Source organism: Cyphomyrmex costatus, unplaced genomic scaffold, assembly GCF_001594065.2.
Source record: "Cyphomyrmex costatus isolate MS0001 unplaced genomic scaffold, Ccosl1.0 scaffold254, whole genome shotgun sequence".
NCBI lineage: Eukaryota > Metazoa > Arthropoda > Insecta > Hymenoptera > Formicidae > Cyphomyrmex > Cyphomyrmex costatus.
This window is the reverse complement of record NW_017276629.1, coordinates 1535335-1556568: the sequence shown is the minus strand read 5'-3', so window position 1 is coordinate 1556568 and position 21234 is coordinate 1535335. Positions and strand designations below refer to the sequence as shown.

The window sequence follows — 21234 nt, the reverse complement described above, 5'->3', positions numbered from 1 at the left end:
GTTGGTTGCTCAGTGAATTTTGCGGCAAAGCCGCATCCGATAACAGATTTTACGCAAGACTCGATACATGCCTACTATTTCGGAGGAAGTTGAATGCTTGTCGTGATTCGCATCGCCTGCAGCAATCTGTTGCGCGGCACTTCCGCAAAATATGTCGTGGCTTTTTCGCCGTGAGAAACACATCGTCTTTCCGATAAGATTCACCTGAAAAGCACATTTCCAAGATAACCGCATTGAAGAAACAAAGTTTGGAAGCACTATTGACTTTATTTCTTAGCTTATATTCTAATTACTCTTTGTACCAATAATTCATACACATTTTAATAATAAATTTTTAAATTTAATGCGAAACATTTTTTACCGGATTGTACTAAATTTTATGACTATATGAAGAAATAATAACCGTTTCATTTTAATAATTTATTAAAATGTTACATAATTAAAAAATGTAGTGATTATTGTAGAGAGGAATCAACAGAAATTCAATTATTAATTAATCGTGTTAATGGTACCAAGCTTACAGTTGTACGATTAAAAGCGTGACCCTCTACCGAGGATTACGAGATCCGTGAGTGATAGTCTCCTAAGACTAATTTCGAACTCGTTAAACTCCACAGGCTCATCGGCTTTATCTCATCTTAAGCCTGTAAATCATTGGAAGGAAATTGTGACACCATCGGTCATAAGTCGAAATAGCTCGTAAAGTGTTTAATTAATAAACATGGTATCTCCAGCAGTTAGTCGAGTTCTAATTTTATAATAAAAATGTCAGCCAAAAAAATGAGAAAACTTTTTTTCATTTTCATCTTCATTTTTTTGATGAAACTGTTTTATCGATCCTAAAATTAACTAGACATGAGGAAAACGAGAATAACACGAAGCGTCCGATTAATAAGCGCGATACATCCAACAGTTAGCTGAGCTCTAATTCTACGATAACAATACCAGCAAAAAAAAACGAAAAGAATTTTTATTTCCATTTTCATTTTCTGTTTCATTTTTGGGTCGACGCCAAAACCAGCTGCGAATAGAAATTTGTAGGAAAATAAGGATTACATAAATTGTCCAGTAGCAAAAAAAAAACCCGTTGATAAAACCGGGAATAAATTTTATAGAGAAAAAATGTAATATTATGTACACAAATACAAGAGCATTGTTAATTAGAATTATTTAATTTTTTATTTTTCACGTATTGATAATTGGTCCAAGTACGCGTTTAATTAAATAATTAAAAACAGTGAATCTGTTTTTGATTAATTTCAATATTCTTTTCTTTCAATTGATAATCATTTTAAACGCAAAAATTTGCGTTTGTTATATGCAGATTCCGAATTTTGACATTAAAATGCCCACCAAAAAATGATCATAAGAAGAAACGTTCTTCGCGAGGAAAATTGCATGTCATGTCGACAACAATGCCGCAATATTAATACGCGCACGCAAGATTTTAGAGTTGCAGGAACATTTTAACGTCGTTAACATTATTATGCGTTTTTCCAACTCATGAAAAACATGTCGACAATCCTAATGAAACGAATGAAACGCGATAGGAATTTATCTTCTAATAAATGTCCTGTCGTCGCCCGATAATGCTACCTCGCGTGATTGAGAACCCGATGCCGTTAAATGAAGCTCGTTATTTTCATCCCGCGGATCGATCTCTTTTCTTTTTACGTCGACAAGCACGCCTATTGCGCTACTGTTCGCGTATTAAATGTTGACCGCGTTTCTCGGACAATTACACTCCTATATCTAATACATTACGTTTATATATACTGCGTTCACAATAGTATATTTAATTTTGAGAAAGAAATATTTTATTTTATTTTATTTTTTAATCATAATAAACGATTAAAGCACAAACAAAAACCGAAACTAATTATAAAAAAGATTAGATAATCATTAAAGAAACGATAAAAGTAGAACTTAATTATTTTATTTAAAAGTTTTCACAATATATGAATTATTTGTGTTCTCTCAAAAATTTTTATATTTAAAAAAATACATTAACGATTAGTAATACATATTGAAAAATAGGAGGACAGATCTCAATACCTTAAGATAAACAGTATTCGTCTTTATAGGGAGAAATTTTGATCGGTTGGTTCTGACAGTTTTAGTCATAGAGTTATCTAATATGCACATATTAGGCGGAACATACATGCAGGAGCGACCGCGAATTGCCTGTTCGGTACCAATCCCGAAATTCTGTTCTCCAGAGAATCGTAACTCGCAAAATAAAACGTCTCAGTGAAATACGTGTTCGAGAAATTCTTAAATTTTTACTTGGTTCGCTGCACTTTCAATTCTCCAAGGTACGAGAAAGTCATCTCTTTATTATACCTCTGAAAATTAAACTGACACTGGTTTATCTTGTTAAAAGAAATCATCGTAGAAATATTACATACGAAAAGTTTGACCGATTAAGTCAGTCTTTCAGCCAAAGAAACGTAAAGGAATCCCGCATGTGTTGCAGAGACAGGAAATCAAATCCAATTCGTCGTCTAGGAAATCGATATTTCAACGAGGACCGTATCTGTTCGCGTGCCAATTCGTCGTAAAGGTCTTTCGTTGAGTTTCAGATAAACTCGACAGCAGAGTTATCTTCGAATCAACCGGAAAAATATTTTCTTCCATGTGCTTGAAGCGCAGGTTGCTATGTCGACGTCGCGTCAAATAACATGCAATCTACAAATAATTTTAACAATATAGGAAAACATAAATTTAACAGAATGATTAAAACGTGAGAACAATTTTTTGACTAAAGTTATACTATATCTTTGGCACAAAATTTTTAGATTAGCTTGATCTTATTAATAACCTGCCATGGATAAATCTTCGTCTCTTTTAAGTCTTGAAAGTAGTATTTGATAGATTTCGCAGAACTCAATTGCAAAATATTAGCAAAAAGTGGGTATTCTTCCGAATAAGACATCCCTCCGATCGAGATAAAACTTTCCAGACAATATTGTTACAATGTATAATCATTATTTATGAAGATCCTATCTTCGGGTTTTGTGTAGATTATAAAATAAAAAATAAAAAAGTTTACAAAATCTCTTTGCTTTCACTCACCTGTAATCTAAAATAAAGATATTTTGATATAACAATTATTGGCCAATCCCCGGGTAAACTCGAACTATCGCAGTTATTAAAGAAGAAAAAGTAGCTCTGCAAACTACTACATCCGAAAAATTAAAAATTCAAACCTATAGTAACGCGACAATCCGGTGTGAATGCTGTAGGCATCCGTCCTCCCTGCGGGGAGGCTCCACTACGTTAAAAATAACTTAACTCGACCTATAATTTAGTATAAAATAGCTCTCGCTTCGCGTGAAAAGTCGAAATGTAAAAATATTGTCAGTAATAATTTCTCTTTCTTACTTTTTATTATTTGAACTATAAAAAACTTGAAGATAGAATCTTCATAAATAATCACTATACATCGTAACAATATTGTCTGCAAAGTTCCAACTTAATCGAAGAGATGTCTTATTTGGAAGTACAGCCCAAAAAGTTTATACTCTGTCATCAAACTGTAAAATGCGTAAGTGAAAAGGGCTATGTTAATATTAAGATCGGTCAAGATGGTTCTTCGTGCCTAATCATACATCATTAGACTGTGTGATAAATAAAATTATGGAAAAATAAAGTTCTTTGAGAAAGACAAAATTTCTTTTTTTTAAATAGTAATAAAAGTAAAAGTATGTAATTAACTATAAAGCACGTAATCTTGTTTTAATTTTACTAAAATCTCAATTTATACTTTTCAAACTTATTAAACTTTATTTTACAATTGTAATAACCCTTTGTGCCAACTTAAAATTTCGCGTGATACGGATTGTATGAAAAAATATTAACTATACAACATTGATAATTTCTGCATATTTTCCTCTTTGCCATGTAGAAAGCATCGGTAAAAGTAACTTGTAAAGTACGGTGGTCTTTACTTCTAAATCTAGAAAAATTTTCTCTATAAACTCGTGCATGTTTATTATCCTGTCGTTTATCACCCAGGCTGTTCCATGTCATGGAACTAAGTGTCCATGGGAACACCTCGAGCATCTTATAACGATTAATCTTCTCAAGTTACGAATAATAATGAAAGTGTAACGAGAGTGTAAGGAGAGTGTAATGGCATTACTAATCGCAGGTAAAATCGCAGTCCTGTCGAGACTGAGCGTCGCCATTAAAAGAGATTATCAATGCTATGAACTACTATTAAAAATATTACCACTTAATATTTCAACATGTATATTTTTAGCAGACATTTTTAGATTGTAATATAATCAAAGAGGATGCATTCCGCATAATACTAAGCTACTATTTTTTTATTTCTATCAAAAAATTCACATGCAATTCATCTATACATTTTAGATTTGCGCTTTCATTACATTTCACGGTTTATCTGGAGACAATTAATTTCCATCAAAAAGAGGACTCTTAACAATTGCTTTATCCGTGTCAAAGCAATAGTATTCATTTACTAATACTTCAGCTTGGGGCACATACTAATTTTGTATTTTAAATTATTATGAAATAATTGTGAACAAAATATTTAGCATTAAATAAAGCAATTATTAGGTATTTGAAAATTGATTATTTTTAACAATAATCTTATATAACAACATTTTTTGTTTTAGAGAAAAAATAAAATGTATATCTTACAGCGTTTTCCACTGGAAAATACAATACTGGTGCATACCGAGTGCAGATGAATATAAATTAATTTACATATTTTTAATGTTAACAGTTTAACCTTTTTAATTACATATTCTTTGTTATCACAATAATATCACAACCTTAAAAGGATTAAATTAACACTGAAAATATGTAAACCAATTTATACTCAATTGCATCAGTGTTGTACTAATTTTTCATCCAATGAAAAACACTATATTGATGTCAAAATGGTATGGTATTAAACAAGATTAATTAATTCTTAAATGATTAATTGTTCAGCTTTCCGCGATAAAGAGAAAAATATTTGTATCACAATATCGAGATTGTGAAAGTAGAATAAAGCTTGCGTCAGAATAGATAAATTCATTCAGGATCCATTCAATTTAGAAAATTAATTAATGACTTATACGAGGAACTTTATGAATACGTTGAAAAAATCCGTGTATGTTCGAAATAAGCAAATCATAAATGATAGAACAAAATTTTCCACCGTGATATTAAATTACACCTATTACTATAATAATAATTCCTATTTTAAGATACCGATACTCGGAGGGAAAAATAACATCTCTGCTGTTGATATTTCCAGTGCATTCAATCAAGTGCGCGTCTTTTGATTCGATTTTCGATACTATAGACCGATTAAGAGACACGCACAAACAGTGAATACACGCATACGCTTTCGAGTGGGCGTACGTATACAGAAGTATACTAGAAAGTAATTTGAAAGAAAAAAAAGAGGGTAGTTGGTGGTGACGGTAGCTGTGAGAGGTTTTGCACGTGAGAGCATTGGCGGCGTGCCATAGAAACGGACTGACCCACTTTTAACGCGTAGATTGACCCGCCTGGCGCCATTTTAACTTTAAGCCGTCGAATAGTCGCCACTCTTGATTCCAGTCTTTCCAGGTCGCCGCGAATGGATTGTTCAACCCTAAAAGAGACCTGGCATTTTCTGATAATTTTCAGCATGATGCAATTAGAGCGGAAAAAGGGGATGTACAGAGATTACTACAATTTAAAAGTCATCTTAAAAATTTTTACTCTTCGATTTCAATGCGCCTCACGATTTTAATTATAAAAAACTGAATTCGCAACCCTTATTTAATTCAATATTATATGAACATATTAAATCATTTATGTTGCGACTTTTCTGTAATTGCAGATCAAATTACAGTTGATAAAATTATCTTGGAGAAATATATTTAACTGTTTATTTGATATAATTGAGAAAGGGTAGTGCGAGTCTATGCATCGGACACATATAAAAGGAATACGAAGGAAAATCAATCTAAACGTCTGTATAATTGAAGTCGGTGCTGTGCACTAATCAAATTTCCGCGGTTGGCCAACTAACAACCTACGTGTAAACTTTCCAGACAATGTGTGCAACCCGTGCATATAGTTCTTGCTAGCAGCTCTATGCAATTTCCATGCGATCCGAATCAATAAAGTGGATATAAATATCCTAAACAATCTATTGTTTCCCGAAATCCTTATTAATACTGCTATTAATATTTAAAAACAATCTCGATTAAAAGAGAAGCGAAACGAAAATTAAAAATTTCCATGTTTAATTATTGCTGGAAGCTACAATTGTTTTCTGGCAAATAGTTTATATATAATATATTGAAGCAATAAAGCGATGAAATGACGAGTTATTATTAGTTTTATAATTAATAATTCAAAATAATCAATTCAGAACGATCGATTCTGTTTATACCCCGCGTTTCTGTAATATTTAAATTGTATTTTTACGTAAAAGCGCGGCGAGACACACACCGTAAGATTAACGTAGCTTGAGAAATTTATGGTAAAGAGTTCCGGCGAGCTGGTATCATTTCATTCCTTTTAACGATCTCAAGAATTATAAAATCTGCAGACATTTTTTCGAATCGGCATGTATTATGCAAGTCGAGAGAAAAGTTCTTCGGTCCTCTATTGAAATGTCGTAGAATGAAACTTAGATAGGGGCCATTTTTCATTGACAATACAGCAATCAGGCTTCTCTGAAAGAGCAATTTTCTGCAAAGCATCATTAATATTTCTACTAAAAATTGAGAAAATATATAAATTGAGAAGACTTTTGTAAAACTCGGAATTGTTGTAATATTGCCAGTTTTATTGCATTTCTTATATATGTGCATGCATATCACTTTTTACTCGAGTATGTATGTATGTATATATATATATAGTATATAGGTATATTGGGAAGATGCTGTATATGATTATCATGACCGAGTTTACTGAAATATTCTGATGTATTTCAACTCTTTGTGTGATAAAATTTTTGATAAATCTGAAATTATTTATATAAACACATAATCTGAATTTGAAGGTGCAAAAAAATTGAAAATTTATCTTTTTATTATATGTATATATCGACTAGCTTTAAAGTTAAATTAGAGATAGCTCATAGTTTTGGTTATGATTGCTTTTCAAGACTAAAAATAATTTCGGCGCGCAATTTACAGAATTGGATATGAATATAAATTCATACCGAAAAAATATTATTTAAACACTAAAATTCAGCTTAAACTGTTCAAGTTTTTGTTATTCAATTATGTATTCTCATAATTTCCGGTTTTAATAGATTTTGTTCAAATTGTATATGAATCTTGTGTTAGACTAAAACTCTATTTATAATTTTATATGCTCTGTATATTCTTATGTGAGTGTTTTAAATAAATTTCATATATGTTGAATTTTTTAAACGTTTATCGTATTGCATGACATAAAAATATAAATAGAATTTTATCCTACAGAATTCTGACGCAAATTATTATAGATTGTCTAAAGTGAGCTCAAGTTATAATTATCTCTAGGATAACATGAGATTGAAATTTTTTTTTAATAGAAATGTGATACCCCTAGCAGTTATTAGAAGTGCAGCTTAATATGTTCTAGAATATCAATTATTATCTTTAATTATTGTATTTTTTCAGATCTATCCGATAGAGGTAAGAAAAAGTTTGGCGACGATTGTCTGGTGGACAAAGAATGCGGCTTCGCTGGTTCCTATTGTGAACCAAAGAAGAACAAGTGCGCTTGCAAGGAAGAATTTGAAGCCACGAACCATATCGACAAGTGCGGACACGGTAAGTTGGTACGCTTATTCTGGTATTCTTGGTATTCTATATATATATATATATATATATATAAAATATATGAAAACCTCCAGGGAGAATCTCAATTCATAGGGAGAAAATTGAAGTGGTCTCTCTTTCACGGAATCTCTCAGCTGCAGCATTATGAAATAGCGTCGCCTGTCAACATTTTATTAATGTTACGACAGCATATAGTTATTCGAAAGAAATTAAATGCTGTGTTAAAATATTAATGTAGTATGTGTACGAAATAATGTTTAGCAAATAAAAAAATGTTACTCTGCAAGAGAAGTAACACAGCAGCACAGCGCGGCACATATGGGATTAATTTCCATACGCGAATGCACTTGCTAGCTAAATGGGCTGGTGCTATCTCGATCGAGAATAATTCTATTTCCTTCTTGGCTAAGTTACCATATCCATTAACAGCGATTTCGTACATGATATCACATGGTAAACTGTGCAAATCTCACAATCAAACTAGTCGACCCGATTATATCGTTGCGCGAGTAAACTATAATGCTGAAGCTCAAGATTATGGTACGCATGAGAAATAAATTCCATTCCATTAATGAATTGACGAATGATTAAAAATTGAAAAAAAGAATCTTTAACGTATTTAGCAGAAAAGTTCTTACATAAGTTATCTATATTGTGTAAATACAATAGTTTAGAATATCAAATAATTTCTTGATTCTCAGAATAAACACTAAATTTAAGAAAAATTTATTTGTCTATTGTATAGACAATTTTAAATATACACGCGCAAGTATAATAATTTATATTTTAGACTTTAGAGTACTTCTCTAAATTCTGTTTTACAGGATATTTATAGAATTTCTCATTCACATTCCACGATATCACGGCGAATGTATTCTGAATACTATTTTAGCGGCGAACGTGAACGAGTCCTGTTTCTTCCACGAGCAATGCGAGGCGCGGGTGATCCAAACGGAATGTCGCGATGGTCGATGCATCTGCCTCTTCGAGAAAGTCCCGATGACGCAAGGAGACGGTGTAATAACCTGCGTAGGTAAGGAACGGAATTTTCAAGAAATGAGGACATTATAGAATTTAGCTTTAATGAAAATCTTATCATGCCGACACGACTTCGATATGATTTGATGAAAATTGAAAGAGACGGAATTAATGAAACTACTTTTTAGTAATGAAATTACTTCTCTCATTTGCTCGATTCCAATATTTTTCGCATGTCAAGAATATTTTCCTTGGATGAAAACGTAGAAAGACAAAAATAAGAAGTTTAGCTATAAGGCATAATAATCCTGGAATGTTATATAGATATTAAAAAGAATAAAGAATATTTATACAACATTCGAAGAACATCGTGTGCTTATATAGGGACGGAATGTTGCGGTTAATGATAAAAAAGATGTCTGTTCAATTCATATTCTTTATTAAATAGCAACTTTCATCGCTTTTATTTTTTAACAATAAGCATCAAATAATATTCAAAATTATCAATAATGAATCAACAAAGTTAGTGAATGACAGTTCGTAAATGCATATTCTTTGTATTCACAAAGAATCTATCACAACTGTCTGGAACCGATTGAATTCTTCTCAAAATATGTTGTTAAACACAAAAATTTAAGTCACGTATTTTTTTATATCAGCATATCTCAATTTGCGATTTTAGGTATAAAACAATCCTTTAAAATTTACTGGAGAAATGTGAGTATATATTTTCAAAATATTAGACTTTTGGAAAATGCATAGGTACATAATTATAAAAAATATATATAAAAACCTATAAAAGTTTGTTTAAAACATCTTTCTATCTCACAAAAAATCAGTCGTTTTTGTTTTATTGATAATTCATTAGAATTAAATTATAAGTTTGTTTCAATTTTTAAATCTAAAATTTGACCGATATAAAAAATACTCGTGTTTTAGATTGTTATTTAACAACGTATTTTAAGGAGAATCGAATCAGATAATTGTAACGAGTCCCTTGATAATATGTATATTCTTCTCCTTGTAAGTTCTCTATTCCATCCTATCAATAGTACGGTACGGGTTTGACTTTTAATTCCTTTGGGGCATGTGGGATTTAATTTACGAGCTTCTACTTCCGCGGTCCCTGGTGCAAACCAACGAATTTGTTTTCAGCCGAGGTCAAACAGACAACCAGCCTCCGGTACATCGATCCAGCGATGATCGGCGTTCTCATTGGCATGGCACTGATGTTTGTCATCATCTGCGTCGTTCTTAGACTTTTTAGCAAGTAAGCAGTTTGATTGAGCGTTACAAATAATTAATATTTATTATCAGGGAATGGAACTAAATCGTTATATGTAACGAAGAGTTACAGTTACTTTTTTAGTAACTTTATTAGTAATTGCGTTACTTTTTTTTGGTAACTGTAACGGTAACGTAGTTACATTTTTTGGATAACGGTAACGAAATTTATAGTTACGTTTAGCATTATTTTGCATACGATTAGACACGTTATTCCATTATGTAACAATTACATGTTATTAATTTATACGACAGCTATATAAATGTAGTTGTAGGACATTGAGTGTTTTTATTTAATACAGGCGTACAAGCTACATTTAGTTTAACTTATTTTAAACATCGTACACATTTTGTTCTAATTGAGCTGTGTACAAAGCTTTACTCTGTACATTTCCGTGTACATTTATGTTGAGCAATTGAAAAACACCTCTTTTTGCAAAACTTCTGTTATGTATTTTAATTATAGCGTTATAATTTTCTTTCTATCAAAATATTTGATTTACAGCTAAAAGTATAGATTAAGTAAAATAATATAGCTGTAATATAGATTATGTGTATTTCTTAATTTTCCTTTTAATCTCTAACTTATATTGTGTGATTTAGATAATCCTATACAATTCTATATAATCTTCTAGTTTTCTACAAAGTATAAAAAAGTTCATGAAATATTTTAGCTATCAACTGCTGTAGCGATCCTGGAGTGAGAAATACCAATACAATACCATTATTTCAGGAATTATTTTACACTTCTATCTTCTATGTGATACACCGGATATATGTATATCTCAGTTTGCTGCATATTTTACAGGTTTTAGAATTACGAAAATTTGTGTTTAAAAAAAAACTATACGTAGTTTTATTTTTTTCATTTGGTAACGAGCAGCTGTAACTTGTTGCTTAAAAAAAAATAACTTTCCATTCCCTGCTTATTATTTACATATTTTTTTAAATACTGTTGTTACAAATAATCTTGTATAATTTGTATCAAAATAATGCACGCAAAGACTTCGATTAAGTCTGAAAATCTCTTTAACGCGACCTAATTTCAATAAATCTCTTGCATATCATTCGTAAATAATTAATATGTTAATTTGAGTTTAATCGTAAGCTGAAATTAAAATTGTGCTCTGGTGACAACTTTAATTGAAGTTGTCAGAATTTGAGTTATCCGAATTTATAAATATGCATTTAGCTCAGATGACTATTGTTTTATTCAAGAAATTGCAATGTCGACGAGTGTGTTGGGTAAAATAATCGCTTATTTGTAAAACATTTCCATATAGATTGTAATATGCCAGTACGTGGTTTAACTAGAAATAATACAGTATTATTTTATGGTACTATTCATTACGCGAAATGAGTTCTTAGAACGATTTAGCCTTTGTAAAATCAATCTCGATTTTACAAAACTATTGCTCAATTATTAATATACTACTATATCTATTAATATCACTGGGTCAATTTTAAGTAAAATTGTAAGCCTCGTAACTTGTTCTCGTAAAACTTGTAAGAACTTACATCTGATTATTTGTAAGTATTATAATTATTTGTAAGTATCTACAATTTCTCGTAACTCTTATACGGCTAACAAGAAGCTGTCTGTAAAGGTATTGCATAAAGTTTTATGTTAAATTCTTACAAGTCTTAAAGAAACACGCTACGAATTTTACGATTTTGTTTAGAATTGATTTGTTTGTTTCTAGAATTTCTCATCTCTCGTATAAAAAACGAGATTATGTATAATTAGAAAAAAAAGTTATGTATAAAAATTGTCTATTTTTAAAGTTGAAATAAAAACATCACTATAACTCATGGAGAATGTTTGTGTAACAAGATAAAAACATTTTTAAATATAATTGGAAAATTTTAAGAATCGCTATATAAGTATACCTTCAACTTTATATATGTACTGTAAAAACTTAACCATACGAAAATAATTAGACTATTGGCAAAAAAGTGAAAAAAGTATCTATCTAGCGAACAGTCGATCTGTTAATTATGTGATACGATGTGGAATTGCAGTGCTCGCTGGCGAGAGAACCGCACTATCTTTAATACACCCAACGCTCGATTGATGAACGTCTCACTGCTGAGAGAGAACAAACTCTTACACACTCAAGAGAGACGCGGTTCGAGAGCAAGTGTACGAGCTCCATCGAGGCAACCCTCGATGGTATCTTTGAGGGCCCATTCACCGAACGCCTCGCAAGGTGCGAAACACTCTCACCACTCACAGCACAGAATGAGCCGTATGGGTTTTTCATTCACTTACTAAGCAAGCAACTTGTTATTCAAAGCCCTGTTCAGATAGAGCAAGCGACTCTTTCCTATCCATTTCGCGATATTTCTAATGCAGCTTCGTGAAAATCGATGAGTCCGATGAAGAAAGTCAGTTCTAACGATCTGTGAGTTGAGATAAATTGATGAGAGAAATCTTTAATTTAATTCAAGATAAGAATTGACGTAAACAATTATACGAGAGACGCGGTTAAAAGGTTTTTTTAGTTTTATTTTTTAATTAAATATAAGTAAAAATTGTCTATAGTTATATTTTTGTAATCGTTCTATATTATTATCGCGTTATATCATATCCCGATCCCTTTACTTATGACTACTTCGACTTATTTTCGAATTTATGATCAGTATGTTAGGAACAATTGAAGAGTAAGTTGAGTCAAAATTAAAATTAATCTACATTAATGGAAACGGGCATTACTTTTTTATGTAATCTTTTGTAATTATTCATGTCTAGTAATATAAATATTATTACTAACAGTGATCGTAATTTTGATATGGCTACACGTTGTACAATTTATAATCAATCAGTGATATATACGACAATCAATTAGTGATGTAAAGTTTTTTTCTTTACTATTATTAAGAATAAAAGAATATGAAAATATACGTTAATATTTGTATGATTTGTATATAATAATGTTTTGAAAAAAATAGTTTTACCTTACATCACATTAGGAACAAATGAATACAACGTTTTATAAAAAATTAAATTATTATTAAAAAATTTACAGTTATTTTTATTATTAATTATAAATGTACTTTATATATTTTTTAAATTTTTATTATCACAATATTTTGTATCATGTGTAATTAATTATATTGATTGTTTTTACCTATATATGTAGATATCCTCTCTTTGTTTCTGGAAATTTTGTTATACTCTGTCGAACATTTTATAAATAAATATGTAAATTAATGATTGGCAAGCCATGTTATTTTGCATAGTAAAATTGTAATATATGTGAAAGCAATTTTGCATATTTTCTCTCGACTTAATCAAGTTTTTATTGCCAAAGGGATTAGGATACCCCGGACACATTTATAGATAATGTTTGCATGGTTTGCGTGTGTAGTCGCATAATTTGATTAGATTGCATAAGCGTAAATACTCCATCATACTCCATCTAAGAGAATTTCGAAAGTTCTGTCTTTTGAAAGACAGAACTTGGAGAGTTGAAGTACATCGATTTTCACAAGACTGCGTATGTATTATACATACAAGTATCCATATTTAAGGGTGACTATATATTTACTTATCTGTCTACTTTTATGTAGAAGAGCTCTTTTTATGCTCCTTGATGCAGAATCTTCTCGTACTTTACGCATGTACAGTCGTCTGCCAAGAGGGTAGCTAAACCGAATCGAAGAGTAATTATTCTTTTGCCAACATTAGAATTATTAAGTATTAATGTATATATATATATATATACATTTATAACACGAAGTAATATTTTTAACTTTAATGTTTTAATTAAAATTAATTTAAAAATATATTATTTTTTTAATTGTAAAATTCGAATTACTATATTGTGTATTGTCTTTTATTTTATAAATTAAATTTATTTTGCGTTACGTGTGACCGTATATAAATGTAAATAATATTTATTATATATCCAGCTATATTATAATTTTTCATTTAAGTAGTTTCTCAATTTAATTTAATTTAACGTTCAAGTTGGCACAGCAATCTTGATTTAGCGTCAAAATATATTTTAACTCTCTTTGCAGTCAACGTTTAAAGTAGTTGTCCTTAAAGAAATCCCAACTGTGATCGTCGTTCTTGACTATTCGTTGTGAACTGAGGTGCTCTATTGTAAAAATTCTTTCAATGCGACATGATTTCTTAAGAGGGCATATCTTTTATTTCTTAACAATTTTGCTTCTATGTACGTGATCTGTTTTGCAAAAATAGAACACAGCTACAAATCGACTAGAGTTTATAATCTTATAGATACAATCCAGTGTTATATTGAATAATATAGACGCCCTATTGAGGATTCGTTGCAACTTCAATTTAGTAACTTGTAAGTTATACTAGAAGAAGTTTCTTGTAAGCATAGTCTATTGAAATTTGCGAATATAGTTGCTTGCTATAGTAAAATATCGTTGTTTGCATTTGCACGGTACTTCATTCATAGACGCATCATATTCGTCGATAGTAATTAGTTACATACTATAGAAACATTTAGATGAGAGAAAGCATAGATGTCCATATATTATAGTATCGAGAGGGAATAAGAACATTCTAATATTAAATAATTTTTAAATTTCACCGAATTTACCTATTTTTCATAATTTTGTTGTACATGAGAAATAACAAAAAGTTGTCTTTTAATTTAGTTTATGCGCATTTCTTAAAAAGTTTCTTTTTTATTCCCTCTAACACAAAAAGTAGAGACGTACATAGCGCAATTCATGAACTATTCAAATTTTAATGCGCAAAGTGCACTTATATTTCACGTTTTCGCATAAAGTTCATAAACACGCTGAGGCAGCCATTAAATTTGCAATAATCTCATGAAATACTTCCTTTTATTTTATACAATGAAGATCATCTTCTTAGATAGAGTTAGTTAACTCTCTCTCTAAAACAATGTGCTGCACGGTGAATTGAATTTCAGTAAAATTTGTCATTTTCAATCGTTGTACATAAATGACTGTTTTAGGAATAAATTGTTGGTTCTTGATTGCCTTATTAATATTTTAATTTTTAAATCAAATATTGATTTTCCAATAGTAATTTACTAAATTACAATGCAAAAAATGTATTAAAAATAAATGTATTTGTAATGATTTAAGAAATAAATAAATAAAAGTATCTACATAATTGTGTACTTTAAAGAAGAAAAAGTGCATATATAAAGAAATATCCTGATAAAGCACATTTTGCCGAGTACCATTCAAGCGTTCAAATTTGTTCGCTAGAAAAAAAAATGTATAGCATGCTCGTATTCATTATACATACCGTATACGAGGATGTGCGCGCGCGCGCGCGCGCATTCAGACACATGCATTCACCCGACGTTGTGACGATTGACTATTTTGCTCTGACTAATGCATTTCTTCCGCGCAGGTCTTCATGCTTAAAGTTATTCTGGCTTTTCGTGTCGTGCTGCCGCGCTGTCGTGCCAAAGCACGCGATACTTTAGCAAGAAAATCTCTGTCGCCAGGGTCACGCACAGGATCGCGACGTGGGAGCCACAACAGCAGCGGGAACGCTTCGGCAGCCTCGGTGAAATCTAATAAATCTCCGAATCATACGAACAACGTCACCGACCCGATCCTGATGGAGAACGTCACCGTCGAGATTCGCAACGCGAATGCATAAAATAGGACCGTCTTAGCACAAACGATCTGATCGACAACACATTCCCGTTTATCACTAGCCCAACGTAGATTAACGCGGCGCTACACATCGCATAGTTCGCCGTCCGTAAATAAATCTTCGACCCGCGCGTATATAAATTGGCCCGCTCCGCGTTTCCGTTCAATGGGCTGAGAAACGAAAATTTAACGTTCGATAATGCAAATATCATTGGTAAATACTTCGCCTAGATAAATCGTGACGAAATACCGACAGCTTGAGCCTGACGTCGAGATCTCGACGTGATCGAGGTATAAATTATCAGTAATTGGGATCGCCTAAGTACCTATTGATGCTGCTTTAACAATAGTAGGAGAACCATCCGGTTAGATTAATTGCGAGGAGTCTTTTCAGTGTGTTTCTCTTTTGATATAATTCGATATTCCTCTATTTAATAGAATTAAATAGAACGTAATCTAATAGAACGTAATTGAATAATCGTCAAGAACGTTGATTTTTGTTTAACTTTCTTATTTGCTGATAGGATGTTAAATCGGAAAGCCATCTCACAGAAATAGAAAAGATAGAACATAGTTGATTACAAGATAGACTTAAACTATCAGAGTAATGAAACGCCTATTATGATGTTTTTAGAAATAGCAGCTGTAACTCAAAACTGACCGATTAGTGATCGTATGATTACATCAAGTTTAATCGTTTATATCAACTTGACGGAATGCTAATGAGCTGTCTTAAGAACAGAGAATTGTTTAGCAAAAAAGCGGTTCGGTACACGCGATCCAATATGTTGTGAAATATCGTATAAAATATTTCGGGAGAAACTCCGTTTGAAGAATATTATTAAAAAGAAGATCAAAAAGAAATCGGTTCAATAATACTTAAAGTTGAGAGAGATGAAAATTATCATATCTCTTTATATACTGTGACCATGCAATTCTGTCGTTTGTTCGATTATCAATGCAGTTTTTCATGCCGTTCATTTCACAATAATTGTTTTTAATCGTTTCAGGAATCAAAGCGCGCCAATGTGACATTTGCGGCAATTATCGAAACATACCTGTAATGCAAAACGCCCTTCGGACCAAGCGGTTGTTATATTAATACCGCATTCGATCGAATTCTGTTTAATGGGAATGTATGTAACATGCATAACAAGTAATTGATGTATGCTAATATTCAGTATATCAGGCTTGCATAGAGAATGCAATACACGTAAAGTATCTCGCAAATGGTACATCGAGAGCGAATATATTCAGTGATATGACATGGTCCGTTAGAGTGCTATTTCATTCGTGCGTTTTTATCAAATACAAATGTGTATAGGACAGAGACATCCTCTCTGACCTCTCTATTCTGTAGCCAATCAACAGGCTTGAAAAATTTGTACGACAAAAATTTTCACGAATGAAATATAGCGCACTCTTAAGGAAAAAGTTATGGAAAATAACAATTACTGCGTAAATTATTGTCGGTCCATATACAGCTATAACTAGAAGTTCTCGTTACTCTTAAGAGAAAAATATAAGCAACCAAAATAAAGCGATAATTAGTTTTCTTCGACTAGTGCATAACCAGTCGATTCACAAATCATATTAAGGATTGAAGCGAGGACAAGTCATTCACAGCGTCGATCGATATGATCAGACGCGTATGCCTTTTCCCTGAAAGTTTTTTTTCGGTATGCGACGCCGCAGCATCGAGACGCAGCAGGACGATCATCACGGGGGATCAACGATTATTAAATCTTTTACATCGAAAACGACGCTGCGACTCGATCGACTCGGCGATAAGCCAACACGAAAGGGACCAGAGCAGACAGAGTGCGACGCACGTTTTCGGAGGTGCGAAGTTGAAAACGAAGTGCGTTGCCGGATTCGCTAAGACGGTGCCACGCGGAGATGATGAAGAATACATCTGATAAATATTAAGCCACATACAATCATAAGCGTAGCACAGAACGATGTATGTAATTACATTAATTAAATGTAATCAGCACGAGTAGACGACATTTCCTCGAGGTGCACGCAGAATTTTCCTAGAAAAAAGATACCGCTTGAGAATATAAATTTTCTTTTATCGTAAGAGAAATTTGTTAATGTTTAGAAATTCTTTTTGCCTACTTTGTATTCACATTAAATATTAGCGGGGAAAACTAGAACGCATTAGAAAATTTGAAAGAGAAAGAGAAGAAAGAAGTAACGAGTTCCTTTTAAACAAGTGTATATCTTATTACAAGATATAGATATATACGCATACACAACATATTATCAGAAAAATTGAAGTAGCTGCAAGAATCAGAAAACTCTAAAAAATTTTAGAGAAACTTTATTCAAGGAATTTTATTTTAAGAAAAATTTGTATCTTTCTTGAAAACATGTTGCCGTTTCACGGTTTTCGATAGAAAGCCACATATGAGGTACTATACCTGCGTTTCTTTCAAATTAAATGAGCGAAGAAAAGAATAGAAGACACGTACTTTCTACTTTGTCTCATATATGTATTACAATAACGTTTAGCATTATATGTAGGATAATACTTACACAATAGAATCATCTCTTCTCGCAGCCAAACTTATCGCTAGCGCTAAATTCGAGAGTAATTAAATATACGATCGGAATTCGAAATCTGACATTTTTGATAAATTAGATTCATTGAACCTGCAGATGGAAATGTACGTCGAGCTCGATGTTGACGCAACATCGGCAACGACCAGTGGTTGGAATTAATAGCTTTCTCTTCATTGGCGACGAGAAGCAAGAGAAAGAGGGGTTGAAGAGATAAAGAATATATTAAAAGACATAATTCTTTGAAAAAAGTAGGCATCAAAAGATGAATCTAGTTTGTAGCGGTCCAAAGAATACTCTCATATAATCCAAGTTCTAAGACTTAGAATAAGTAATTTAAAATCACATAATAATATTGCTAATTATATCATGAGGTTTGTCGTTTATATTATCGCTTTTGCCTCCTACAACTCCTCTCTTCTCTGCGATAAGCGTTTCATCTCGTCAAATTTTGTCCATGCGACACATCTTGATTGCTAGAAAAATCCTCTTACCTTCTTTTATTGTATAATAAAATAATAATAATAGCATTTGTACCATTGGTGAATGTTTCGTGTGGATTTGTAGGGTTAAACGGAAATCTGTCGAATCCTTATGTCTGGTGGAAAAGAATCTCTTTGTTTAGAGCGACCAAAAAGCGCGATTACATTTACACACAAGTTTCGACACAAAGTACGCGACTTTATACGCGAATATCATATATCTTATTGTTAATCACACAAGAATACATTTCGATATCTCGAAAGCTTGCGTAATGTCTGTACGCGATAAAATTGTGAGGGCAGACGAGTGATCGTATAGCCCAGAACGATTGTATCTCAACAATTTAGTGCCTGCGCTGTCGCGTTCCTAGAGATAGATCTAAATTTATCGACCATTTATTACGCGAGAATATATACATATAATATATATATATATATATATAAAGTATACATATATACATTTACGCACGCACGTGTAATCGTGCGAGAGAGAATCTATAAAATATATTGATAAATGCATATATACACGATTATGAAAGCTTGGCACTATCTGCACTATCTGTAGATTACATCTGTAACGCCTAGCAATTGTCTCCACTCTGTGATCCGTGTGCAATACGTAGCTGCGATTATTCTCGCGGTCATTATCGTGATTATTAATTGTTATTGTCACACTACTGTCACTATTGTTATTATTATTATTATCATTATAGTTGCTGTCGCTGTTACAATCACTCCCACGAGGAGCGTCAAGCAAAATGACTCGCTTAGGATATATATTACCGCCCCGCACCTGACATCGTCCGCGTTTAAATTCGTCACTATCATGACATGCATCCTATCGCGGATCAAAGCATTGTTATACCATGTTACTGATAGTACTTTTAACAACAGTGGGAAGCTGCGACATCGCGTCGCAGCGAGACTCACTATAAAAAAAAGGATGCGTGCGTGCGTGATTTGTATACTTGATCAGTATATCTAATAGATAGCGATCATAGATCTAATGACGTTTGGAAACATGAAATCTAGCGCATAAGATTGAGTGATTTTAATTAATCGGATCGTTGACTGACGTCATTGTCGTAAAATCGGGACGATCTAGAAACGAAATTCGGGGAAGGTTTCTGTTCCGGGATCGTTCGCGATTTCGTGTCGTGACGTTCTTCTTTTAGAGTAAGTAATAGTTATACAGTAAATCTAACGAGAGCACACTTATACACATACGATCGCCCAAAATGATCTGCACAAAATCTATAATAAGTATAGATTTTTCAAGCTTCAGGATAATTATCTAGGCTAGTTTTGACGCTTCGACGATGCGGATATGATATTCTAAGATACACTTTAATCCGATATCACTTATCGAGAGTATATTTTCGCGAGCAAGTTGGCGCACAAATCTTTTTCTCTACTCTTGAAGAAAGAAGTGAAGGAAAGGATGGAAAAGGAGGAGCAAAACCGGAACAAGCAGAGTGCCTATTCTTTATCACTCAAAAACGCTCGCTCACTTTTGTAAGTCTATAACTCTAACGAGTAAGAAATTAAATAACTTTTTTGCACACTCTACTCTTATCTCGACAAAAGATCGATGATAATAAATATTAAATGACATTTTCTAGTGATAGATATTTTATAATGTCATAAATGATTTTTCTCATTTGACAGATCGATTTATTCGGTGATGAACAAATAACACTATACGTAATTGCGACCTCTTGTTAGAATTAATATTTTGTTTTATACACAACATGTCTCAGAGTATAATCAGGTAGTTTTGATTTTAATCATTAGCTCACAAGTATTCGCTAAACAGTTTATAAACGAGAGAATAGATTTTAGCAAGTTTGTGCGGTATCTAAAAAGTGTTTTGCATTGCGCATTACCGCGTGCCAAACCGATTCACTATCATTAATCAACGGATTCGCAACTGCTAAAGCAGTCACAATCTTTTCAACGACCAAATTAATCACAATGATGACTGTAGATTAGGACAGTCGAAATTTTCTTGACATCATAATGAGGAATAGATAATATAAATATCGATCATACAAGGAGGAACGATGCCGTGATTCAAATATGGGGAAGTGTTTGGATCATCGCCCGTTCCTAAAAAAATATTTCACAGGAAGGATCGAATGCGAAGAAAATTTCAAACTAATAATATATTATTATTTATTGACCAATATATAGTCGCGATTAAAGAAACGCTATCATAGAAAAGATAAAAAATTAGCTTCTAATTAGGCAAAGCTTGAAGACTTTCAGAATAAGATACCTCTTTGATATCGACTATAGTTTCACTCTAGTATCCCACGAATATCTGAACTGTCGCGTATGTGCTCAGATTAGAGATTACTGCACCTCGAAATTACGATTACCGTTAACGATCTCCATTCTGTGAGAAACAGTGACGAATAATTAACGCATTTGGTACAAACTACGGTTACTTCGACGAGGAGCACACAAACAAGATCGTATCTTTTAACGATCTCAAAAAAAAAAAAAAAAAAAAA

The 21234-nt window shown here is 32.2% G+C and overlaps 1 protein-coding gene across 1 annotated transcript in view; it reads left to right on the top strand.

Moving 5' to 3' along the window:
* The window catches only part of jus (EB domain-containing julius seizure protein), a 30524-nt gene extending 14634 nt beyond the window's left edge, over positions 1–15890 (top strand). The window contains exons 2-6 of the mRNA XM_018540573.1: positions 7626–7778; positions 8680–8820; positions 9921–10035; positions 12072–12298; positions 15518–15890. Of these exons, the coding sequence (XP_018396075.1) occupies positions 7626–7778; positions 8680–8820; positions 9921–10035; positions 12072–12298; positions 15518–15675 (794 nt within the window). The 3' untranslated portion in view covers positions 15676–15890. The remainder of the gene's footprint in view (positions 1–7625; positions 7779–8679; positions 8821–9920; positions 10036–12071; positions 12299–15517) is intronic.
* The last annotated feature ends 5344 nt before the right edge of the window (positions 15891–21234 follow it).